A 24,267-nucleotide genomic window follows, 5' to 3' on the forward strand; every position below is an offset into this window, starting at 1 on the left:
CACGCCAACTTAAGATCGTTTCAACTGACTTGCACTGAAACTGCACTTTGAAAACTTTAAATATATTAACATTTTAAACTGTATACCCCGGTTATCTAGGCCCGTTTTGTTTAATGTATACCACGTTTATCTAGGCCCTTTTTGTTTTATGTATACATGTCACACTGTGGGAAACGATATTTCTGGATGTATAACACATGTAGAATTTTTGACAATAAAGCTGAATTTGACTTTCGCGTGCTTGCATATTTTAACAAAGCTTTTCATTTTAGCCACACTGAATTTAACTAGAAGTCATGGCTGTGTCAATTACCAGTCTGATATCGTTTTACAAAGATGACAAGAAGAGTGTAGATAGAGGAGAGAACCACTACAAGTCAGGACACATTACAGTGCAGCCTAGATGAAGGTGTGCTTACCGGTGTTGTCAGGGCTAGCATGAGGGACAAGGTTTATAGTGTCGGTGATAGTGATAGCAAGAGTACCGTTAACCTTTTAAGACCGAGTTAATTTATTCACATTAATTCCCATCAACAAATCAATTGTATGTGTCACATGAAATCTTTATTAGGCAAGGCAAGTTTATTTATATAGCACTTTTCAACACAAGGCAATTCAAAGTGCTTTACAAAAAATGAAAGACATTAAGAAAATGGCATTTAAAATCAGTCATTAAAAAGAAAAGCTAATAAAATAAACATTAAAAGAAAAAATACATGGATAAAAGTTACAGTGCAGTCTAAGATATGAATAGTTCAATTAAGAGCAGCGACAAAAAGAAAAGTCTTCAACCTGGATTTAAAAGTAGTAAGTTGCAGCGGACCTGCAGGTTTCTGGGAGTTTGCTCCAGATATTTGGAGCATAATAACTGAACGCTGCTTCTCCATGTTTAGTTCTGACTCTGGAGACAGAAAGCTGACCAGTCCCTGAAGACCTGAGAGATCTGGATGGTTCATCATTTAGCACGAGGTCAGAAATGTATTTTGGGCCTAAACCATTCAAAGCTTTATAAACAGCAGCAGTATTTTGAAATCTATTCTTTGACACACAGGAAGCCAGTGTAAAGACTTCAGAACAGGAGTGATGTGATCCACTTTCTTAGTGTCAGTGAGGAACCAGTGTAAAGACTTCAGAACAGGAGTGATGTGATCCACTTTCTTAGTGTTAGTGAGGACTCGAGTAACGGTGTTCTGAATCAGCTGCAGCTTTCTAATAGATTTTTTAGTGAGACCTGTGAAGACACCATTGCAGTAGTCCAGTCTACTGAAGATAAAAGCATGGACACGTTTTTCCAAATCCTGCTGTGACTTTAGTCTTTTAATCCTAGATATGTTCTTTAGGTGATAGTAAGCTGATTTAGTAACTGTTTTAATGTGACTGTTGAAACCAATAACTAATTTAACCCGCTCACAAGAGAGCCTACCTCCGAAGATCGTGACTGGCTGAGGGACAGACTCGGGGGCAGGTTCTCAGGAATTTCTTGGCTTCTCTCCCCCGAGCCAGAAGAGGAACACTACAGCTTGGAAACACTTACTGTTCCTGAAATTATCAAATCTGTTGGGCATCAGGGACCTGAGGCAATTGTGGCAAGCATGGCATTGTCTGAAGAGCAACAGAGGGCAATTCAGGTGGCTACCACTGGTCAGCGAACCAACCCAAACTGGCATTTGTTCAGGAAAGGAAGGTTGACTGCCAGCAACTTTGGAGCTGTCCTGAGGTCAAAGCGTGTGACTGCTTCCTTTATTGCCAGGGTGCTAAGGCAACAACAGGCCCTTGATGGTGTTTTGTCTGTACAGTGGGGGACTATGAATGAATGTGAGGGCGTCAGGGCATTCACCACTGCAACCCAGATGCAGGTCCATGAGTCAGATTTGTGGCTCTCCCAATCAGGAATGTTGGGGGCATCTCCAGATGGTCTGGTAGGGTCTTCCGCTGTGCTTGAGGTAAAGTGTCCCTACGGAGCAAGGGAAATGACAATTAGTTAAGCATTGCAAATCAAGGGCTTCTTTGTCAGTAAGGAAGGAGAAACATTCAGCCTGCGTGAGGAACATCCTTACTGGCACCAAGTGCAAGGTCAGCTTCACCTCACTGCAAGAAAGAAGAAGAAATAAAAAAATTGTGAATTGTTTTTAATTTACATTTACTCGCCTTTGCAATGTTGTGGTTGTTAGAATGTTAGGTTTTCTGTCAGCTCGTCTGTTGGGAAGATATAAAATATAGTTTCATGGAAGTCACACCGTCACATATACTGTAAGAGCATTAAGACATACAGTACATAGGCTAAAACAAAACATCTAAAGATATAACCTTGCACTTTGATAAGTCTCGTGAACATTTTCACTATTTTGACATTTTTATAGATGAAAATTGAACTAAAGAAATAAATGGTAGATTAATCCATATTGAAAATAGGTGTCAGCTGCTACACTAATTATAATAGTTATATTTCTTAATTAATTAAGATAAGGTATTACTGTATTGATCCCAATTTGGGAAATGTTTGTGTTGCAGCAGCATAACAAGAAAAACAAAATATAAGTTATTATATATACAAAAGTATGTGAGGGATGGAATATTAAATTGAATATAAATGTAAAATGTACATGTGATTTTACGTCCAAGAGAAGCTATGGAGCAGAGAGTTCTCTGCCAGCCAGAGGTGATTTGTTATTAGTTCAATATGTAAAACTGATTTCCCTGACTACAATCTTTAGTTACATGGTGAAACGTTATGCTGCTTGTACTAATAAGACTTATCATATAAGCCACACAGGTTTTAATAGGATGTATTCATTATCTTTACTTGTGTTGCGGTCTTTTCAGCAGCGCCATCTCTATAACGGCGATACAGTCACTACCCATTATTTACATTTCACCGTGACCAGGGGCGGATCTAGACAAATATTCATGGGGTGGCAAGAGGGTGGCAGGAGAATTTCAGGGATGGCATCCCCTGGCAGAAGTATATGCTGATTTAATCGCAGTCATATCAATCAATGTTAACTTGGAAAGCCACAATATTGATATTTTAACTCAATAACATTAGGTGACATTATTGTGGCACATCAGTAAAGCCTTAAATATAAATATATAAGGTGGCACACGTAATTTAATGAATTTTAAATGAATGAGTTGGTTTCACTCTTAGACCAGCAGGGGTACCAAATATGCAGACTAATGCAATAAGTACATTAATTAACTGTCTCATCGATGTGTGTCGGTATGAATATGATAATATTAACAATCATATTATTCCTATCAGCTGTCAATCACTGTTATGATTCACATATTCAGTGTTATTATTAAATAAACTATATTTTTTGGAGGAGTTAATGATGAACGTTCCTCAAGATGCTTGCTCAACCTCCCTCAAATTTGAAAGACCAGTAATTACTATCATAATTCAAAAGAATCAAAGGAACAGTTCAGCGCCCCACAACTTCATTGCAAACAGTTACAACCTTGACTTTACATCAGAAAGAACAAACATTAAAGAAGTGACTAACTGCATCAGTTAGGGTTAAAAAAACGGTGTATTCAGCTAAAACATATACATCGCTGAAGTTATTATCCAGTGGAAAGCCCTTACCTACTGGCCTAGTTCAATCAAAGTAGTTACTTTTTTTTGGCTGGGCAGTGAAGTTTTCTATACACCGTCTTATTTGACTTTCTCAGGACTTGAAACTGTTTTTTGGGGGCAGACCCCCACAAAGAAGAAACATGTATTTACACATGTAAGGTTATCTTCTTAAACAGTTTATTATTCTCATCGACTGATCTGTGAGCAGAGCATCAAGTTGGCATGCCTATAACAGCTGAATGTGGCGATTACCATCTTGATCAGCAAAACGCCTGACAAACTTATTAAGATTTAAAGCTATGGTGCGTTTTGATTCAATGCTGAGTACAGCCAAACTTGACAGGCTCTTCTCTGTCATAGTAGACCGCAAACAGTGGCGGCTCCAGAGTATTTGTTTTGGGTAATCTATGGTAGGGCTAACTCATACAGTGGTGGGGCTCAAGTCAGTATTTGCAATGTAATTACATACACGCTCCCCTTGACAGTGAAACGCCACGCGTGAGGTTTAGATTATTTCCCTGTCTCAATCCCAATTGAACTGTATGAAATAAAAAGGCACATTTGTCTTGTAGTAAATAAAAAGGGTGACCTGGAGCCAATCCTGCAATTTCCCCACAGGCGAAAGAGTTGAAAACCCAACCCCTACAGGGGGGTCTGGGGGGATTCTCCCCCAAGAGATTTTTTGAAATACTAACATCAAATACACATTCTGGTACTCTCTTGAGAAGAAAAATAAATAAATATATATTACTACACGACATATTTAAAAAAAAATGAATGCCATTTTAGTTTTTTGTTACTTTTTTCTGAAAGCTGAACCTGCTGCTCCTCACAGAGAGGAGAGGGAAGAGGCTGTGTGAATTACTTTACATTGTGGGTAAGGGTTGATAGCCCCCATTGTTCTGTGTGTCAAAATGAAAGACAGCCCACACACCTATCAATCATCAAACCGTGGGGTCTTATAGTTGTACCGATGTATATAGAGATGTACTACAGCAAAAGTATTCTCCGTCGGGACTTCCTGCAACAACACCCAGCCGTTATTTTGATTCTGATTGGCCAGAAGACATTATCAAAGATGTTCTATTGAGAAGACGATCACTACGTGACAAAAGTTTTCAAAACCGTTTCTAGTCTTCGGTATTTGTTTTCAATAAGTAGGGGAGAAGGGGGTAAATTGAGCCAGTGGGTAAATAGAACCACTCCCTGTAACCAGGCAACGACTTATAGTTGTAATCAAGTGACCAGAAATTATGCAAGCTCCACCCATTTCTCATTGCCTGTGAAAGATAGATACTCATTGTGGTCTGGTAAGTAAACATTTTTACAAAAAAATGTTTTTAAAAATTAATTCTTATTACTGCCATTGATAGGAGACATCCTGAATTATAGGTGTGTGTTTTAATTTTTACTATGTGTCATTTCTCCTTGCTTAGAGGACAGCATAACTAAAAAAATGGCTCAATTTACCCCACTCTCCCCTACATGACTCCAGGGTACTTGGGTCAATGTACTTTCTTACGATCCAGCTCTGGGATTAGTACAGTATGTCCTAGTAGTCTATCTATTTAAATTATAGTTTAAATACAATCAAATTCAAACAAGATGGAATGAACCTTTATTGAGAAGAGCCAGGATTCTGCTTTGTTTCTCCATTCAATATTCCTACCAATTGACACCCAGTTCAATCTAGACCAAGGTCTTATTCCATGAATGAAGATTTTTTAACAAACAGACAACAGATTCCTAGGAAATAGCAGTTTATTAGAAACATTGTACACACACATGCTCGCCACAGGGTGTCATCCTTTCCCTCTGCCTGTTCATTCAGATGACTGCATCTATTCCCAAGGTATGAGAAGGGACACGGCCCTGCCCTCCATGTTTCGAGCGCTCTGGCAATGCGCTGCTGGAGTTTAGCACATAGAATTACCATTGTAAATTATTTTGGTTGAACTGAAAAAAAATCCAAGCCTTTGTAATAAATCCCGGTTGTTTCCCACTTTTAGTTTGGTTTGGCCCTTAAACAAATTCCAGGTAGCGTTTATAGACCAAACCCTACTAGATGATGTTGTGTAGGCCTATATATAAAAATAGTTTGTTATATTAGAACCTCTTTTATTTTGTTCGAGACTTTGAACTTATGGTTCTGTCAAAGTGAAACATTCCTCTTGGATGCATTTAGGGAGGTCAGTTTTTCAAGAAATCAAGTTCCCGAGAACAATATATTTGAATGCATTCGCTGTAGCCTAAATGGGTTTATGATTGACAGTCAGCCTAACTCTTTTCAGTGAATGATCCATCTATGGAAAACCAAAATGTTTCCTTGTGGCGATGGTGACTGCTCAGATGTAATATCATGGTTAAATGATATATGGATATACCATTTATAAGACATTTTTTGCAAACATAATGTATATTTCATCTTTTTTGTATTTAACAACTAAGACTAAAAACAGTGCTCAGCTAATTTGTATTTTTAAATAGTGTCTGTCTGCTACTAAAGTGTAAAGCATAATTGAAACCTGCCTGCAAATAAGAAAGTTCAAAATATAATATATAAATATAATATAACATTTAGGTCTGTTTAACAATAAAAGTCTAAACCAATATAGAACATTTTACATTTTCAGAGTATGGGTGTTGCTGCCTTGTGTATTACCCGACCAATAGAAGAAAAACGTTTTTTTTCTTATTTGCAGCCAATCAAATGTATGAAGATGTACAGATTATTTTTTTACTAACGCCATATCTTCTTCTTGGATTTCAAACCATTGCCGTTTAGAACACTATGGCTCTTGCAGGTTTGCCAGAAATGATTATTCCTCCAGACAGTCTGTCCCTAGCTCTCTTCTCCAGAGCTTTGATGCTTTTCTCACGAAAGAAGGATTGGTGCGGTATCGCTACCGCCTTCATGTGATATCGTGTTGACATGTTACCATCCTTTTTACGGAAATATAAATGATTTGCATACTTGTGGTAAAGCATTTGTTTTTCTGCAAGTTCCAAATCACTTTTGAACAGTTCCTGATATTTCTGATCAGCTTTAGCCTGATCATCATGTGACAGTGCATATACATCTGCAATTTCTATTTTCTTCATAATTGAGGAATCAGGGTAAAGAGCAATCCCCTCCTGAAGGAGAAGGATTGCTCTGTCTATCAAGCTTTTGCTTGGGCGACTTTCCCTGGAAAAAATGATCTTCCATTTGTAGCAGAGTGCAACACATCTCTTCAGATAACGCTCATCTGGATGGTTCTTCAGAGCCTCCTCTGCCAAATCAATGGCCTCATCACCAGATATATACTTTCTGTAAACCCATAGCAATGGTTTTAAACCACTGTAGCTGCTGACAGGACTTCTCAAAACCTTTGTGGCTAACTCACGTGCTTCATCTTCTATTCTTTCTCCTCTCTGAGCACGTTGATCAAGGCAGTGAGCAGCGAGGTACAAGTTCTCTGGATCCTGTTCTTGGGCAATTCTCATTTTCTCCAAGATGTCATCTTCCAGCCCTGTCCTGCTGTGCTTAGAAGCATGCATTAAAGCTAAGGCATGGCTAGTGTTCCACTCTCGTATGCCTGGCTGCATCTCGATGGCTCTCTGGAAGTAATCTGCAGCAAGTGTTTTGTCTCCACTCACCGTCATCAGCGCATAGGCCTTTTCAGCGTAGGTCTCTGGGTGGAGCTCCTCCTGGGATGGAGATGGGTATTTTTTATTCAGGGCGTCGACCTTTGACAGGTATGCCTCGCTCTCTGCTTGGTCTCCCAGGTGGTGGTGCAGCCAAGCCAGGTCCCCGTAGTTCACCACTAACCAGGGGCGCTCATCTGTGATTTTGATCTGGCTGAAGGCCTCTGTAGCCTTGTTGAAGAACTTCTGGGCGTCTTTATTGGATCCCAGCTTGTACTCAGTGAACCCTTGCAGGTCGTAGATGTGACCCAGCCAGGGGTTTCCATCATTGGTGCCAATGTTTAACAAGTTGTCCCTGCAACGTAAAAGTAAGGACCTGCTGAGGTCAAGATCCCAGGTGAAGTGGCACTGCAGGGCCTTCAGTCTGGACACCAGTGTTTGACTCTGAGTAGCACTAATACAAAATAACAAAGTAAAACATATTTTAAAAAACGTATTTAGTTTTTTTAAATTTACTTTTATGATGAAATCCAGAATCAGCTACTCACCTCATCGTTCAGCTGTTTCCTCAGCTTTGTAGTTCTGTAAATGTTTGGATGGTTTTTGCTCTTGATGCTCTGGTATAAAGTCAGTATGTGTAGCGTCTGTTTTGCTGTGAAAGATGGGATGTTATTGAGATCGCAGCTTTATATAAAAACGGGGTTAGGTAAAACAAATGTCAGAGGGGTGGGGGTAAACATGCCTTATCTTTCGTTTCCACATTTGAAAAACTAAATTGAAGAGTCATTAAACTGCATCACATTTTCTGTTCGTCTGGGCAAAAGGGCTTTTTCTTATCTCTTTAAAGCTATATGGGTCATTCCAGAATTGGAGGACATTTAGACGTCAACACTTTTGAAAAATGAACACTCTATTTCCTAATTTTCTGTTATGTGTTTGAGAACAACAGGTAGTAAACACACATTGATTTAGCCAGCTCAGGCATCAATGGTTTATTTGTTGATTTTCAACGGCCCTAAATGGTGGACTAGAACTTTGAAATCAATTTTAATAATGTATTTTTACCTCTTAATCTTACTATAATTGAAATGTGTTCATTTTGAGTTCATTGTTGAGAAAAAGGGTTACATGTTTCAACCTTAAAAAGAACAACCAAAAAAACCTTTTGTCCCCCAAAATAACATTGGACAACATTCAATTTCATTAATTGCAGATCCTAAAGGTAAGAAAAATTATTGTTGCGTTTTGTTCTACTTCGGGTAGGGGTATCTCGAAATCGGAGGCCCTTCCTGCTAGAATATAAGTCGAGCTTAAAGATATTTAAACCACGTGCAAGTCACCTCTCAAGTTGTTTAAGAAGATCAAGTCAAAAAGAATTTAAAACATGTCAATACAAGTCCACTTTAGTTTCATTCAACATGTCCGGACCAAGTCTTATCAAGATGACTTCAAGTCAAATCTCAAAAACTAAAGCCTGTTATGAGGACTTGCTGCTAGACTATTAGATGTGTTTGAATGACATGAACGTTTTCCAATATATGAACTTTTTAAATAAACGTCCAAGTATGTAAAACAAGCAGCCTTTCCTCAGACTCCCCCCCCCACCCCTAAGTGCACAGGGACATGAACTCGATCCTCTTCCCCAGCAGACACATCTTTGAATGTTCACTGATTAACAGTATCACTAACTTGCTGCACACGAGACGCAAAGCCCAGCGGTCCAGGGAGGCCCGTGTTGGTGCATTTACTGTATATGTCTGACTCCTGTGTTACACATTAAAATGACACGCTTGTTCTGACGTCTTAGAAAGCTGATAGTTTTAATGTTCCACCTTTTTCACCGTAAGCAACAACGTCTTTCTGAGGACCTTTGCTCCTTCTTTCCCTGTTTAAAAACCCAAAGCAGAGACATGTCAGCGGTACCTCAGAAGAGAGATGCTCAGAGCTCACTATCAAGGCTGCACACACTGTCTTTTCAATTACTTTGAGCTGTTTTTAAAGAGCTTTCTTTAGCCATGACCACTTTTGATGACATCTTGGAGGAAGCGGGGACGTTTGGCCGCTGTCAGAAGCGGATCTTCGCCCTGTTTTGCTTGGTGTCCATGCCCTGGGCCGGGGTCTACGTGGGCATCGTCTTCCAGGGATTCACCCCGGATCACTGGTGCAGAGACCCCGCGGTGGTGGAGAGGAGGCAGACGTGTGGATGGAGCCTGACGGAGGCTCGCAGGCTGACGGTGCCTCAGGGGAACAGATCTGAGAGCAGCTGTGAGCGGTACGAGGTGGACTGGAACTCCACGGCTCTCAGCTGTGATTCAGAGGAGCTGGACCTCAGCAGAATCCCAACAACGACTGCCTGCAAGGACGGCTGGGAGTACGACTACGAGGGGAGACAGTCCTTTGTTACTGAGGTTAGTAACAAAGGAAGAAACAATGCTAATATAATTGTCTTCTTACAACCCACTGTTTCCCAAGTTGTGTCGTGCATGTTTGGTGCAGAAATATACATTTATTTAAAAGGAATATATGAGATTTAACAAAAATAGCCACCAGCATGAGATTTTTTTTAAAGAGAGAAATCCTTTCATGACTAATGTGTGTGTGTGTGTGTGTGTGTGTGTGTGTGTGTGTGTGTGTGTGTGTGTGTGTGTGTGTGTGTGTGTGTGTGTGTGTGTGTGTGTGTGTGTGTGTGTGTGTGTGTGTTAGTTTGACCTGGTGTGTGCAGATGGATGGTTGGTGGATTTGTACCAGGCTTCGCTCAACGTGGGCTTCCTGGTGGGGAGCATCGCCATCGGCTACCTGGCCGACAGGTGAGCTTAATATTAGTTTCAATCTGTTTTTGACAGAGGTTCAGTCAAGTTACTATGACTGTGTTGGATATAAGTAATACCGCGTCTTATTATTACTGTGGCTTCATTATTTCAAAGGTTGTGGTTTTTTTGTAATATTTTCTGACCTTTTTTTTCCTTTACATAGTTAGTCAGGTTAAGAAAGCAACCAGATACATCCAGATACAACGCTTTCAGTTAAATAGAAAAAAAAGGGCAATATAGCACAAAATACAAATATATATGTACAAATATAATCAATAAATAAAATCAGTTAAATATCTGAAAATTATAAATAAAATATCTATAAAATAAATTCCCAAAATATCAGAAAAATGATTAGTAAAGTATCTGACGTGCATTACACCCCTTCCAATGCATTGCAGAATCAAAGCAAAATGCTAAAGAGGAAAACAGGTGATCTTTTACACGAGTGTGGAAAAAGCTATCTACTCATACATCGCTGCTTCATAAACCTGTTCTCTAAAGCATTCTTTCTGTCTCTCGTTTCTCCATTACTTCCTCAGGTTCGGCAGGAAGATCAGCTTCCTGATGTCCAACGTGCTGAACGCGGTCACAGGGATCATGGTGGCCATGGCTCCGAACTACGTGGCGTTACTGGTCTTCAGGATGCTGTACGGCTTCGGAGTGAAAGGAGGCTGGGTGGCCGGATACGTTCTGAGTAAGAAAGACCTTTGACCCCACAGCTGGGACTACAACCAGCAGTGTCGTGGCTTCCTTCCTTCTTTTTCTATCAAGCCACTAGATGCCTTAGACCAATCGGCCCTCAGCCAATGAAAAAAGTATAATGGAATACGGCCCACAAATGAAACTTGAGCTTGTCTTGTATTGTACTTCTTAAATATATCTGTAAACATATATTACACAGCAGTATTAATGTGTTAATGAAACCACTTTTCAAATACATTCTGTCAATTCAAGTTGGAAACATTTTCTAACATATAGTTAGTTGATTTCTCCTTATTATAATCAATCTGAGGCGTCTGTTTTAAGGGATGAGCTGCAAACACTCTCAAGCATAATGTACCTACATTTGATTAATTTTGCTAACTTATAACTGAACTTATGAGGCGACATATCTCTAGTGGCCCGGCCCTTCGTATATTTTTCTGCATGTGGCCCTCGGTGAACAAAGTTTGGACACCCCTGCCTTAAACAGATATTTTTAACTTGTTTTCTTTCCTTTATATTACTTACAGTTGAAGTGTTGCTTGAACCGATGGTTTGGATGATATTATACGATGTGTTTGCTCAAAATAAAATAACAAACTTTGACACGTGCAGAGAAAAGAGGCCTTCACAATAGTCAAAACAAAGAGGCAAAACTCAAATAACATAACAAACAACTTAGGTCTTCTTTCTGTCTTGATAAGGCTTATAATATGACTCGATAACTTAAAGGGTAATTGAACATCCGTCACTTTAGAGGAGGCGCCGTGGGGATTGTAGTCTTTTATAGTGTTAGTAAAGTATCTAATATTCCGTAAAAGAGCAGACTCATTTGTATTTATTTTGTACGTACACCCCGTCCAAAGCATTGCAGAATCAAAGCAAAATGCTCAAGAGGAAAACAGGTTGACTACAGACGTCACAATTAGTTGGCCTTTCTTATAAAAACAAAATGCTGGCTCTAACAACCAGCTTTATTATTATTATCAAAACACGTTGTTATTGTTATCCTCTCAGTCACGGAGCTGGTGGGGGTGGAGTACAGACGCACCGTGGGGGTCCTGTACCAGATGTTCTTCAGCGTCGGCATCCTCATCCTCCCTCTGCTCGCATACTTCATCTCTGACTGGCGCTGGCTGCAGGTCGCCATCACCGCCCCTTACTTCATCTTCCTCTCATACTACTGGTGAGAAAACACAATGTAATGCTTTAAACATGGAGGGGACCGGTTCTCAGTTTCATCCCACAGGCCGTCAGACTGTTAAACACCTGAACTTTAGAAAGAACATCCATAACATTCATCTGTTTGCAACACGTTATTTATCTAATACATCATATTCCATTGACTTGTAGCCTATAGGCTATAGACGCTCCTTGCACTATGTGATCTGTTTCATTGTGTTGCACTGTTGGAGGAGCCTGGGACATAAGATTTTCATTTTCATAACCACAGTGTTAATTTCGTCAACAAAAACTATGACGAAATATATATTTAGTTTTCGTTGACGAGACGAGACTAAGGTGTTAATGGTGGACTATCGGATATTCAAAATGCAGCATATTTTCCCCCAAGTGTCCGTCTTGTCGGTCAAAACGCATCGTACGCTTCTAACTTGAATTATCATTATTTCAGCTCTCTTCACTCCAGAAGAGCGATCTCCCTAGCCTCATCCCAATACCCCTTCTCGACTCCTCTCTTCCCCTCCTCCGGGACTTGACTATAGTGCATTGTGAACTATACATGGACTCATTTAGCATCTAACACTCATCATGTCCAATAGCAGGGTACATATAAAGGCTTTGTTTTGACCTTTGAAGCTTACTTAGCTCAGAGATTCATTCTTGCAGCTTCAACACTTTTAGTGTTCTGCTCTTGGTGTACATAATTCTTAGGTATGATGGTTTTTTCCTAAGTTTGATGTCCCATTGGACCTTGCAGTATGTTAAAACCTTGTGTGTTTACAGGCAACAATACAAACGTTGTTGTGTTTGCTTGATGAGAGTTTTGAATCTGCAGGTTTATCCCAGAGTCTCCTCGATGGCTTCTCTCTCAGAAACAGAATGCCAAAGCTGTGAAGATCACGCAGGCCATGGCCAAAGAGAACAAGAAGACGCTGTCCAAGAACATCGAGGTACTGCTGGGATTTTAAAAAACAAACAAAATGCATCTGGTAAAATATAGTTTAGGAAAAGAAAAACACTTTTTTTTCAAACTGTATTTCCTGCTTTTAACAACGCTTCCTTACATTTTTCAAAAGCGAGCACAATATTGAATGTTGCACACGCCCATCCACTGCATTGCGGAATCAGCGCTTTGTTTATATGAATTGTTAAGTATTTGAAATGGTGCATCATCCTAACATGCTGTATATTGTAATGTTCACTTCTGCAGACTCTGACGGATGATAACGCAGAATCCCGCACCGCCTCCTTCATGGACCTGATCAGAACTCCAAAAATGAGAAAACACACTCTCATCCTCAGCTTCAACTGGTGAGTAAGAATGTGATTGTAGCTACAAATTACAATGTTTATGTTTCATGACCTTTTGACTGAGATTAGAGTAGATGACTACAACTCCCAGGGTGCCTTTCAGTCTGACACAAATTACAACGAGTACTTTTCCCGTTTTTTTTTCCCCTTATCACCTGAATCTCCTCCTAGAGCACCATCGTGTTCTTTGTAACCAAATGTCTCTCAGAGGGGCGTGGGGATGGGCTCCTTATTTTCATCTAAAGTAACAGTTTCAGGGTTATCTCATTTTGAAACAGAAGTTTGTAAAAAACAAACAGAAATGTTCCCTGTCTCCCGCAGGTTCACCAGTGCTGTGGTGTACCAGGGTCTGATCATGAGGCTGGGGATTCTGGGAGGAAACGTCTACATCGACTTCCTGATCTCCGGCCTGGTGGAGTTCCCCGCTGCCTTCTCATCCTCTTCACCATCGAACGCATCGGCAGACGCATCCCTTCGCCTCCGCCAACATCGTGGCTGGAGCCGCTTGTTTGATCACCGCCATGATCCCTGACAGTGAGCCAATCAGAAGTCCTCAGAGTATCATTTCCTGGTTCCCTGAAAGCCTTCCTTTGACTGTTTCTCTCTCTCTCTCTCTCTCTCTCTCTCTCTCTCTCTCTCTCTCTCTCTCTCTCTCTCTCTCTCTCTCTCTCTCTCTCTCTCTCTCTCTCTCTCTCTCTCTCTCTCTCTCTCTCTCTCTCTCTCTCTCTCTCTCCTCTCTCTCTTCTCTCTCTCTCTCTCTCTCTCTCTCTCTCTCTCTCTCTCTGCTTGCAGGTATGTTCTGGTTCAGACGGTGGTGGCCTGCATCGGTCGGCTGGGGATCACCATGGCCTTTGAGATGGTGGTGTTTGTGAACACTGAGCTCTACCCAACGTTTGTCAGGTAAATATAGAAACTTTCCACACTCTGAAAGTCTAAATTGTTGTTTGGAGGGATGGGTTAGGGTTAGGGTTAACCAATACAAAAGACATTTCCAAAATGCCTTTTGTATTGGTTTATTGGATAGGACAGTACAAAGTATAGGATGTAAAAATGCTAATTTAAATCTGTAGTCACTGAATACACAAGTAAAAAGACAAAATGCATTTGATTACATCAAGTTCAAAGTCATCACAGTTCAGGTTTGCCATTATTTAAGATCCTGAAAGTGAACTTTCCTTTTTGGAACAGGATTAACCTTTTCAATATCTCCTTCCCTTTACTGACAACACAGTTTGTCTAAATGTTGTTGTGGTGAAAGTATGTTAGCATGTTAGCCTGCTTAAGATCCATGCTCAAAGTTAGCAAGGTCAAATGCGTTATGTTACACGCTAAACCTCAGACTTCGCTGCTTTACAGCCATATTAAGTACCTGAATATTTGATCTTGCTCAGTGAGTGTGAAATTCTCCCTAAATTCAACAGATAATCTTTCATTTAGCTAACACTATGCATTTTCCACTGTTGACAGCCTCAGGTAAATGAATTTGGAGCATAAACCACATATTTGCACAGGTTTAGTGGAGACAAAAGCTGTGAATTCCCCCCTCAGTGTTTTAAAAATAGACCCACTGTATGTGCATATTATCTCTAACTGAACCAAACCCAATGATCTGGTTGTCTCTTCTGTCTCTAGGAACTTTGGAGTGTCTGTTTGCTCGACTCTGTGTGACGTCGGAGGCATCGTGGCTCCCTTCCTGCTCTACAGGCTGGCCGTCATCTGGCTGGAGCTGCCTCTCATCATCTTCGGTGGGTTTTATATTAATATGAGCGATTAAAAAACGAATAAAAGTGATAAAAACTATGACACTTGGTTAGAAAAATCTCCCTCGTCACCGGCTTGAGCTTGAATCTCAGGATCCATGTATCTGTGATCCTCTCCAGAATGGAAGTAGTCATCACATACAGAGCATCAACTAGTTCCTGAACAGTGTCCTTCACATGCTGATATCCAAGAGAGGGAGTTCCACAGTCACAAGATGGAGGAATAGAAAGCAGTATTCAATGTTTACTTCAGATTAGCTCCACGTCAGAAATGATCATGCTTGTCATATGTCTCTCTCCATAGAGGCTGAATCATCATGTTAATCACATAGCTATCATATGCCTCAAACAGTCCTGATGCTCTTCTAGGTAATCACACATCCTGTCATGTTCACAGCTACAGTTGATACCTTTGTTATCATGTTTCTCTCATGATGGAAGAGTACATTCTGAACACTTATTATCTTGTCTGTGTTGTGCAGGGTCTCTTGCCTTCGTGGCAGGGGGTCTGGTTTTGCTGCTTCCTGAGACCAGAGGCATGCCGCTGCCCGACACCATCGACGACATCGAGCACCCAGAGAGGTGAGAATCCAGCCGTTTATTTAATATATCTTTATACGACACATTTTGGTGTTATCCATTGTGTGAATAAATAAGTCTGAAAGGCTTTGTATCTGTGTGTATGTATATTTAAGTATTCTGGATCCAGTTTCTTACCTATTGTTGAAAATGGTGTTTTCACAATAACATGCATTCGTTCAGGGGCTGCAACAAAGGCTAAATGTTTGTTATGGATACATTTTGGAGGTTTTATTCTCAATTAAAAGTTTTATTTATGTCAAAAATAGTGAAAAATGTTTGTTATGATTCTGCATACGTCTTAAATTGTCCTGTTGATCCGGACCAACCAAAAACTATTTATATTGTTGTTTTTTTGTCTAAATAACAGTAAATGTATAACAAAAACGACAACATTAACACATACAAGTGAATGAGCATGATATCCTGTGAACAATGCAATATTAAACGATAATGCAACATTAAATTTTATTTAAAAAAATGGTTATAAGGCAAAAAACAGGCTCATTTATAAAACAATTTCAGCCACAGGTGAACAGAACTCACTATTTGTTGTGTGTGTGTGTGTGTGTGTGTGTGTGTGTGTGTGTGTGTGTGTGTGTGTGTGTGTGTGTGTGTGTGTGTGTGTGTGTGTGTGTGTGTGTGTGTGTGTGTGTGTGTGTGTGTGTGTGTGTGTGTGTGTGTGTGTGTGTGTGTGTGTGTGTGTGTGTGTGTGTGTGTGTGTTCAGGAGGATGGAGAAAGTTGCCCTGAGGGACCAGCAGCGGGCCAACCTGCTACCCACTGAAAACATATCCAACAACAAAGAAACAGCTATAGTTTAACTGTGACTGACAGAAGTATTATTTTTTTTTATACTCTTAGATTTTTGGATTTCACTGTGCTGTGTCAAAGTTTCCTCTGAATATTGTCACACACAAACGATTTAAGCCTCAGGGACGTGTGACATTGGGTTGAAGTGTGTGAAGAGAGACGTTAATCATGTTATTATTATTATTATTATCATTATTATTATTATTAGGGGCGACTGTGGTTTCGTGTGATGATCACAGGTTCAATCAACATGTTGTTGTGTCCTTGAGCAAGGCACTTCACCCTAAAAGCTCCTGTGGGTATTGTCCACAGTATTGATGTATTACATGTCTAATATATGTCATGTAAAGTGCTTTGAGCACTTGGAAAAATGCTGTAATTAATACCATGAATTATTATTTTTATTACATTATCAAAGAGCTTGCTATGAACATAACATGAGTGGAAAGTGTTTATAAAAACATGTATTAAACATTTTCCCTGACCTCACATTGAGCATTTTGGTTTTCAGTTTCTATCTGCTGTATCAACTTACATCAGACATGTATGTTTTTGGTTGGTTTAGTCACTCAGTTTGTTTGTTAGTTAGTAAGTTAGTTATTTGATTAGTTGGTTAGTTTGTAGTTTTTAAGCGAGTTAGGTAATAAGTTAGTAATAGTAGTCAACTTGTTAGACAGTAAGTCAATCAGTAAGTGAGTTAGTCAGTTAATGTATCAGTTAGTTAGTTAGTTGGTTTGTAAGTTAGTTAGTTGGTTACTAAGTCAACTAGTTAATTAGTTCATCAGTTAGCTAGCCAATCAGTGAGTAAGTTAGTTTGTTAGTTAGTGAGTTAGCTAGCTGGCCAATCAGTTATTTCGTTTGTCAGTTAGTTAGCTAATCAGTAAGTCAGTTATTTAGTTTGTCAGTTAGTCGGAAAGTCAGTTATTTATTTTTTCAGTTCAATCAATCAATCAATCAATCAATCAATCAATCAATCAATGTTTATTTATATAGCCCAATATCACAAATGTTACATTTGTCTCAGTGGGCTTCACAGTTTGTACAGAATATCAGTATGGCAATACGACACCCTCTGTCCTTAGACCCTCTGTCCTTAGACCCTCACATCGTACAAGGAAACACTTCCAGAAAACCCCACAGTTTAAAGGGGAACATGGGAGAAACCTCAGGGAGAGCAACAGAGGAGGGATCCCTCTCCCACGACGGACAGACGTGCAATAGATGCCGTGTGTACATTGAAAAGATAATACATTTACAACATAGGTAGACCAAATGTTTGGAAATGCTTGTGTGTATAATTTTAGTTTTAGTTTTAGTTAGTTAGGTAGTCAGTCAGTTAGTTAGTTAGTTAATCTGTCAGTTAGTTAGTCAGTCAGTCAGTTATTAAGTTAGTCAGTTTGTCAGTTATTAAGTTAGTCAGCTAGTCAGAAAGTCATTTAGTCAGTTAGTCAGAAAGTCATTTAGCTAGTCAGTTAGTTAGTTAGATAGTCGGTTTGTCAGTTAGTTAGCTAGTTAGTCAGTTAGTTAGTTTGTCAGTTAGTCAGTAAATCAGTTAGTCAGTAAGTCATTTAGTAAGTTAATTAGTCAGTTAGTTAGTTATTTAGTTAGTTATTTTGTAAGTTAGTCAGAAAGTCAGTTTGTTATTTATTTTGTCAGTCAGTTAGTGAGTTAGTTTGACAGTTATTTAGCTAGATATACTTTATTAATCCCAAATTGGGGAATTATTTTGTTAAAAGACAAGTGTGCTCAACATTAAAATACAAATACTTAAGAGTAGAAAAGAGATAACAATTTAAAATGAAATGAAAATATAGTATAAACAAATATAAACAATATACAAAATTCTGGATGATTAAAATGTTCTTAAAAAAGGTCAAGAATACTGCAGTAGCAGGAATATAGGCTCATAATATACTGTATATACGTATATAATTGTGGTTATCCATGATTGATAGTTAGTTAGTTGTCCTCTGCAACAGCTTACATTTACCACATTAAATGCATCCATGTGATTCTTATTTCAAAAGTGTTTGTTTGTAGAGAAATGGTAACCAAATTAACGTGTTCCCATCATGCCATAGGCGGCGCCAGGGGGGCGCTAGGGGGTGCTGAAGCTCCCCCTAGGATAGCCATAGCACCCCCAAGAAATGTATGTATTTTTAAATTTTTACGTGTGAAATTCATAATTTGAAAAAGGAATTATTCGAAAAGAATATGCCCCAGTACAGAACAAGTACTTCTGGGTCTCTGTGTTTCAGTCAAGCTCGGCTCTGTGTGTGTGGCAGGCGCGCATTTAGTGTGATTAAGCGAGCGAGAGAGAGCCCCTTTCACACCAACGCGTTTACAGCTCCGGCTCGGAGCTGGAGCCTGAAAAGTACCGTTTTTTCCTGTTCACACCGCAGCGGCGCCGCCTCTTAGCTCCGGAATCCGGTTCACTTCCAGCTCCAAAAAATTGTCGGTCTATAGGCAAGAGCTTCGGAGCTAAGAGGCGGCGGCGCTTACGTCTCTCTTACGTCGAGGCGTGCAGGAAACTAAACCCATCTCCCCTGAAGAGTCTCGTCATGCCTGCCTACAAGCAGTAGTGCTGAGCAAAGTGACTAGAAGCAGGGCTGCCAACATTTGAGTTCAGCTTGGAGTGAGATTTTTTTTGGGTGAATACAGTACAGTGTTACAAATGTATTGAACATGTACAAACTAGGGTTTCCCATTAATGTACCGGGCTACAGTGGAATACGCACATACACAGTGTACCCATATAAAATGGCATATAGGTGTAAGCAGAGGTAAAGTGCAATTTTATAAGTGTGTATCTTTTAAATATCAACCTGGTGCATTTTTGAGAGCAACATTAAGAGATATATGGATACATCTCTCAACATCCATATGAAACAGAAACAGATTTCTTTTGTCTTTATGGATATTTTACAAATCTCTCACCTTTTAAACTGTATTCTTGTTTTACTGTCATATAGTATTTCATAACTGTTTTTCATTTATTCTCATAAATGGTGACCAAACCGTTCGAGACCCACTGAGATAACTAGACTAAAGTTAACTATCTAAACCCTCAGAGAGTCTCTTACCTCACTGAGCTGTATCTCTCTCAGTCTGACAGCAGAGAGCTCTCCCTCTCCTTGTTTTAGAAACAGCTTCTAATATCCGTTAGCGCAGCTAGCTAACCAGATGCTAACAACAACAATGCAAATAGTGAGTTTGGTAGAAATATACTGTATAATAGTAAAGTTATTGAAGATGATGTCATATTTATTGAAGATTTTACATTATAAATATTCCCCACAATTATTCAGAAGCATATTCTTCCAAACTCTCTGCTGTAGTCTGACCACCAGGAGACTATTGATGTGTGTAGTGAGTTTGGTAGTAATATACTGTATAATAGTAACATTATTGAATATTATTGTATTCTCTTTTTTGTTGGACTTTGCAGACGGTCCCTGAGCACTCATTTCTTCTCCGGCTGCAGAAAGAGACCAATGTAATGTGTCCAGTTTGGAGGACAACACGTATTGGCTTTTTTTGATCAAAATGTGATTGTAGTTCATTGTCAACCTTACCACGCTTCTTACTTGTTGTGAGAGTCTGCGAGACCAGAGATGTAGTTCATTAAGCGTTTCACACAAACAAAAGTGTTACTTCACAGTTTTACGACACATTTTTTTTTTTTGACTTAAAAAACTAAATTGACAGACATCATATGTGTAATTCATGGCACAATTCAAACGGGATCGAAAGATAATCTTTCTCTCTCCATTGACTTCAATACATAATTTTTTCGAAATAATGGAGCTCCCCCGGAAAGGGAGGGACTTCGCCACTCTATTTCGCTGACGTTGTCCGTGTCAACAGGAGTGACAGGGTGTTTCTCAATCTCGAGGATACTGGCTTGGGAGTCACGTACTTCCAAGTCACTTCCTTCAGAAATGAAGCAAGTATGCTTCCAAGCCGCGGCTTCGGAAAACAAAGAAGAATGGAACAGGCTAACAAGTGTGCCACTCTCTCTAACGGTTTCAACATAAACTGTATCGAAAATAAATACCTCACGATGTCTATCTAATTATGAACTTGCTTTACTTTCACGGAACACATTTTTGGTGATAACAAATGTAAAAAAGTAACACATTTACCAACACATGTTCTACGCCACTACATACTCACATTTAAATGTGTGCTGCGCTGCGTCGGTTCAGCCATTCTCCGCAAGGGTTTTTGAAATTGATCCTGTGCAAAGCATTGTGGGGATTTTAAGGACGCGAAGTCTACCCATGTGCAGCCTCGAAATTTCCCCCAAACCAAGGACACGGCCTCGGTGGAATTCCAAGTATGCTGGACATTGGAACGGTCCTGCTGCGCCACTTGATTACGTAGCATCCTTGAGATATTGGTTTGGAAGCCAGTATCCTCGAGATTGAGAAACGGCCCCAGTCCGCACACACACAAGACCACAATATGGAAGCCTGTTTGCGCCACGGGAAACATTTTTTTAAAATCCTGTAAGTCATTATAATGACTTAGTTATCTCATTATATTGACTTAATATCTCATTATATTGACTTAATATCTCATTATATTGACTTACTATCTCATTATATTGACTTAATATCTCATTATATTGACTTAATATCTCATTATATTGACTTATACGTTTTGGTAATATGAGAGGATAAATCAGGCCTTGTTTGGATACTGAATATATACCAAGGTCAAAGCATACTCTGTATTATGACTCCTAATCAAACATATATCTTTACAATCTTATATTTATTTGTTTGCGACTGTAGCTGTACCCACTGGATTTTTCGGATATCAAACACTTAAACACAGCAACATGTATACTGTACTATCACTGAAGCCACAAGAAACCCAGCTTTATTTCAAACATCAGCTAATTATAGATCATTTAAAAAATGATTTTATCATCTGCAGATGAGCGTGTGTGGGCCTAGTGTCTATAAATGTGTCTTTAAATAGATTACACATAACATTGACCAGCTTTTGTGTTAGTTTGCTATACCATAGTGCTTCAGGTGTAGATTATACAATATATAACATGTCCAAATGGTATGAGAGAAGGCCTAGGTACAAGGAAACATAAAAAAAAGAAAGAGTCTGACTGAGAGGTCAAACAAACGTCAGGAGAGAGATAAGAGGGATTTGTCTCAAGTCTTGAGGTAAGCGAGGTGTTTCAGTATAATGCCCTACAGACCATCATAGAGTTACAATCATTAATTCTCTATATACAAATTTCCTGATTTACATACACTGTACTCCGCCTCAGTTGAAAAATGTCATAAAACTAAAAGTGAAGGGAGGACTCCACAAAGTTTAATGAGGTGGGCAATAATGGACATTATTGCTATTGAAGATGGCCTGTTTCCTCTTGCATACGTCACACACACTATAAAATATCTACAACAGTACAAATGTTCCTTTTCGATCAAAACACTTGCAAACAATTGGCTAAACTAAATCAGCTCATTTTTTGAAGATATTTCGTGGAGAACGGAGATGGCAAACTATCCGAGTGGACCATAGTGTATCTTTATGTATCCTTTAGGCCTCCATGTTTTAGGGGGTCACATCGACTCTGTTTACTGCGTTACATAAATGGAGGAAGTCTAATGTGGCACGGTGGCTCAAATGAAAGAAAACAAAACAAAAAGGAAGCAAGGACAAACCAGCGCTCTACCCCTCGTGGCTCCACCGGACGTAGGCACCGTTTTTACTGTTACCTTCTTAGAAGACAAGGTTGAGCTCAATAACACGTCAAGTCTATCCCACATCTCTCCGAAACATACGCTGCGCCACCTAAATGTGTGTCTACTGAAGGAGGCCTGTTTTGAGATATTAAGTCAATAAAATTAGATAACTAAGTCAATATAATGAGATAACTAAGTCAATAAAATTAGATAACTAAGTCAATATAATGAGATAACTAAGTCAATATAATGAGATAACTAAGTCAATATAATGAGATAACTAAGTCAATGAGATATTTGTAATGTTGTGACATACTATTTGGTCCGGAGTTGTGGATACCCGGAATGTTATATGTGTGACACCAGTTATTAGGTAGTACAGAGCGGGAATAAAGCACAGTTAACGATACTCGCTGTCTCCTGAGTTGTCTATAATAAAGCAAGATACACATACCAAATGACAACACTACAATATTAAGTCAATATAATGAGATAGTAAGTCTGACAAGCCCAGAAGGCTGGGCCAGATCGCTGAAGGGCTTCATGAGAGAGAGAGAGTTCCTGCAGGTCGACCGTTTTACACTCCGGCAACCTGCTGGATGGTGAGAGACGAGGGCACATATTTACTCTTCTTATAATCACCAGCACACACACACCAGTATCAACCTGGCTATTATCGTTATGCAAGAAAACTAATGCGATGAATGTTTGAACAGAAAAAAGGTACACCCTATTTTTAAACAAAGCTACTCAGTCACACCCATCCAAACAATTGATAACCGGTAAAACTGTTTACCACAGAAACAAAACCAAAAAAAAAGCTGACTGTACAACACATAGAGCCAGAGGAGCCCAACCGGTCAATCGCAATCGACCGGTCGATCGCTAGATGTGTCTAAAAATAGAACAACAATATTCTGTTTTATCGTTAATGTCCGATAACATAATCTTCCTGTGCCAGAATAATGCACTTGAACGCATCAAAGCTTTGTGATTGGCCAGCGTGACCCCATGTGTCGGGGCGTGGCTGGTGGGCAGTGGGCACTCTTTCGCTGACCACATTATTATTATTAATTATGGCAGAAGCAAAAAAGCCCCAAATATATAATTTTTAATGGCAAAGAAAGGGTTCAGAGTCTTTTCTTTTTTTCCTGTGTCATATGTGGCAGCACTGTTAATTGTTTCTTGAAAACATTACCCACTGTAGTATGTGACGTGTGAATGAACTCCAACTCTGTCTCAACAACACTGTTGTGTGACTTCAGTTAAATACTTGTATGTGTGTAGATTAGAAAGAGGTAAGATAAAGGATCTGCAGTATTTTATGAAGTATTAATCGTACAAAGGTCAGATTTATTCAAGTAGAAGTGTGTGTTTACCTGGTAGTAGGCTGTCAGTAATGGCTACGCCTCTCGATTTGGACTGGTAGATCTCGGAAGACTGGCAACTTTAAAAGTAGCTCTCGGTTCAAAAAAGGTTGGGCCCCCCTGTACTAGGGCATTGCGTTCCAAGAATGCAGGGTTGTTGGTTGTTCCTAGAGTCTCTAAAAGTACAATGGGAGCCAGAGCCTTTTCTTATCAAGCTCCACTTTTGTGGAATCAGCTTCCAGTTTGTGTTCGGGCGGCAGACAGCCTATCCGTTTTTAAGAGTGCGCTTAAGACCTTCCTTTTTGATAAAGCTTATAGTTAGGGCTGATTAGATTCAGCCCCTAGTTTTGCTGATATAGGCTTAGTTTGTCGGGGGACATCTTACTTCTTCCTTCTCTCTGTCTATACCTGTGTACTCTCATGTTCCGATTAACCCAGCTTCCCCAAATGTCTTTCTTTTTGGTGTCTATATACGCCGGGATCTGGAGTCATGGATGATCCTGCGTTCCTGAGTCATGGATCGCGAGTCCTGGATCTTGAGTCCTGGATGGATATCCTTGTGGATTCATCTTCTTATTATAGACACATGCATTTCTAAACATTTGGTCTACCTATGTTGTAAATGTATTATCTTTTCAATTTACACACGACATCTATTGCACGTCTGTCCATCCTGGGAGAGGGATCCCTCCTCTGTTGCTTTCCCTGAGGTTTCTCCCATGTTCCCCTTTAAACTGTGGGGTTTCCTTGTACAATGTGAGGGTCTAAGGACAGAGGGTGTCGTGTTGTCATACTGATATTCTGTACAAACTGTGAAG

General features: G+C 39.6%; 2 protein-coding genes across 11 annotated transcripts; one reads left to right on the top strand and one right to left on the bottom strand.

Moving 5' to 3' along the window:
• Positions 1-542: 542 nt before the first annotated feature.
• LOC307016021 (interferon-induced protein with tetratricopeptide repeats 5-like) lies at positions 543-8,125 on the bottom strand. Of its 10 annotated transcripts, none has more exons than XR_013801723.1 (4): positions 7,756-8,121; positions 6,967-7,661; positions 2,058-2,196; positions 543-1,954 (listed from the first exon to the last, which is right to left on the bottom strand). XR_013801723.1 is itself a non-coding variant. In XM_079645069.1 (4 exons), exons 1-3 carry the CDS (start codon positions 7,758-7,760, stop codon positions 2,168-2,170), a joined length of 729 nt encoding a protein of 242 aa, XP_079501195.1. In that variant the 5' UTR covers positions 7,761-8,122; the 3' UTR covers positions 543-1,954; positions 2,149-2,167. The 10 variants fall into 10 exon arrangements, 7 of the variants coding, with proteins under 7 accessions (XP_079501195.1, XP_079501191.1, XP_079501192.1 ...); XM_079645069.1 differs by having other exon boundaries at positions 2,149-2,196; positions 7,756-8,122; XM_079645065.1 differs by having other exon boundaries at positions 2,058-2,088.
• Positions 8,126-8,598: 473 nt separating this feature from the next.
• Positions 8,599-16,856, top strand: LOC307015608 (solute carrier family 22 member 2-like). Its single transcript, XM_079644325.1, is given in 14 exon segments — positions 8,599-9,615; positions 9,911-10,014; positions 10,560-10,714; positions 11,740-11,908; positions 12,740-12,854; positions 13,115-13,215; positions 13,537-13,646; positions 13,649-13,681; positions 13,684-13,749; positions 14,008-14,018; positions 14,024-14,115; positions 14,848-14,960; positions 15,458-15,557; positions 16,283-16,856. Coding segments are annotated over 14 exon segments (1,656 nt in total). The 5' UTR covers positions 8,599-9,222; the 3' UTR covers positions 16,377-16,856.
• Positions 16,857-24,267: the final 7,411 nt, after the last annotated feature.

The sequence above is a fragment of the Notothenia rossii genome (assembly GCF_949606895.1).
Source record: "Notothenia rossii genome assembly, chromosome: 8".
Taxonomy (NCBI): domain Eukaryota; kingdom Metazoa; phylum Chordata; class Actinopteri; order Perciformes; family Nototheniidae; genus Notothenia; species Notothenia rossii.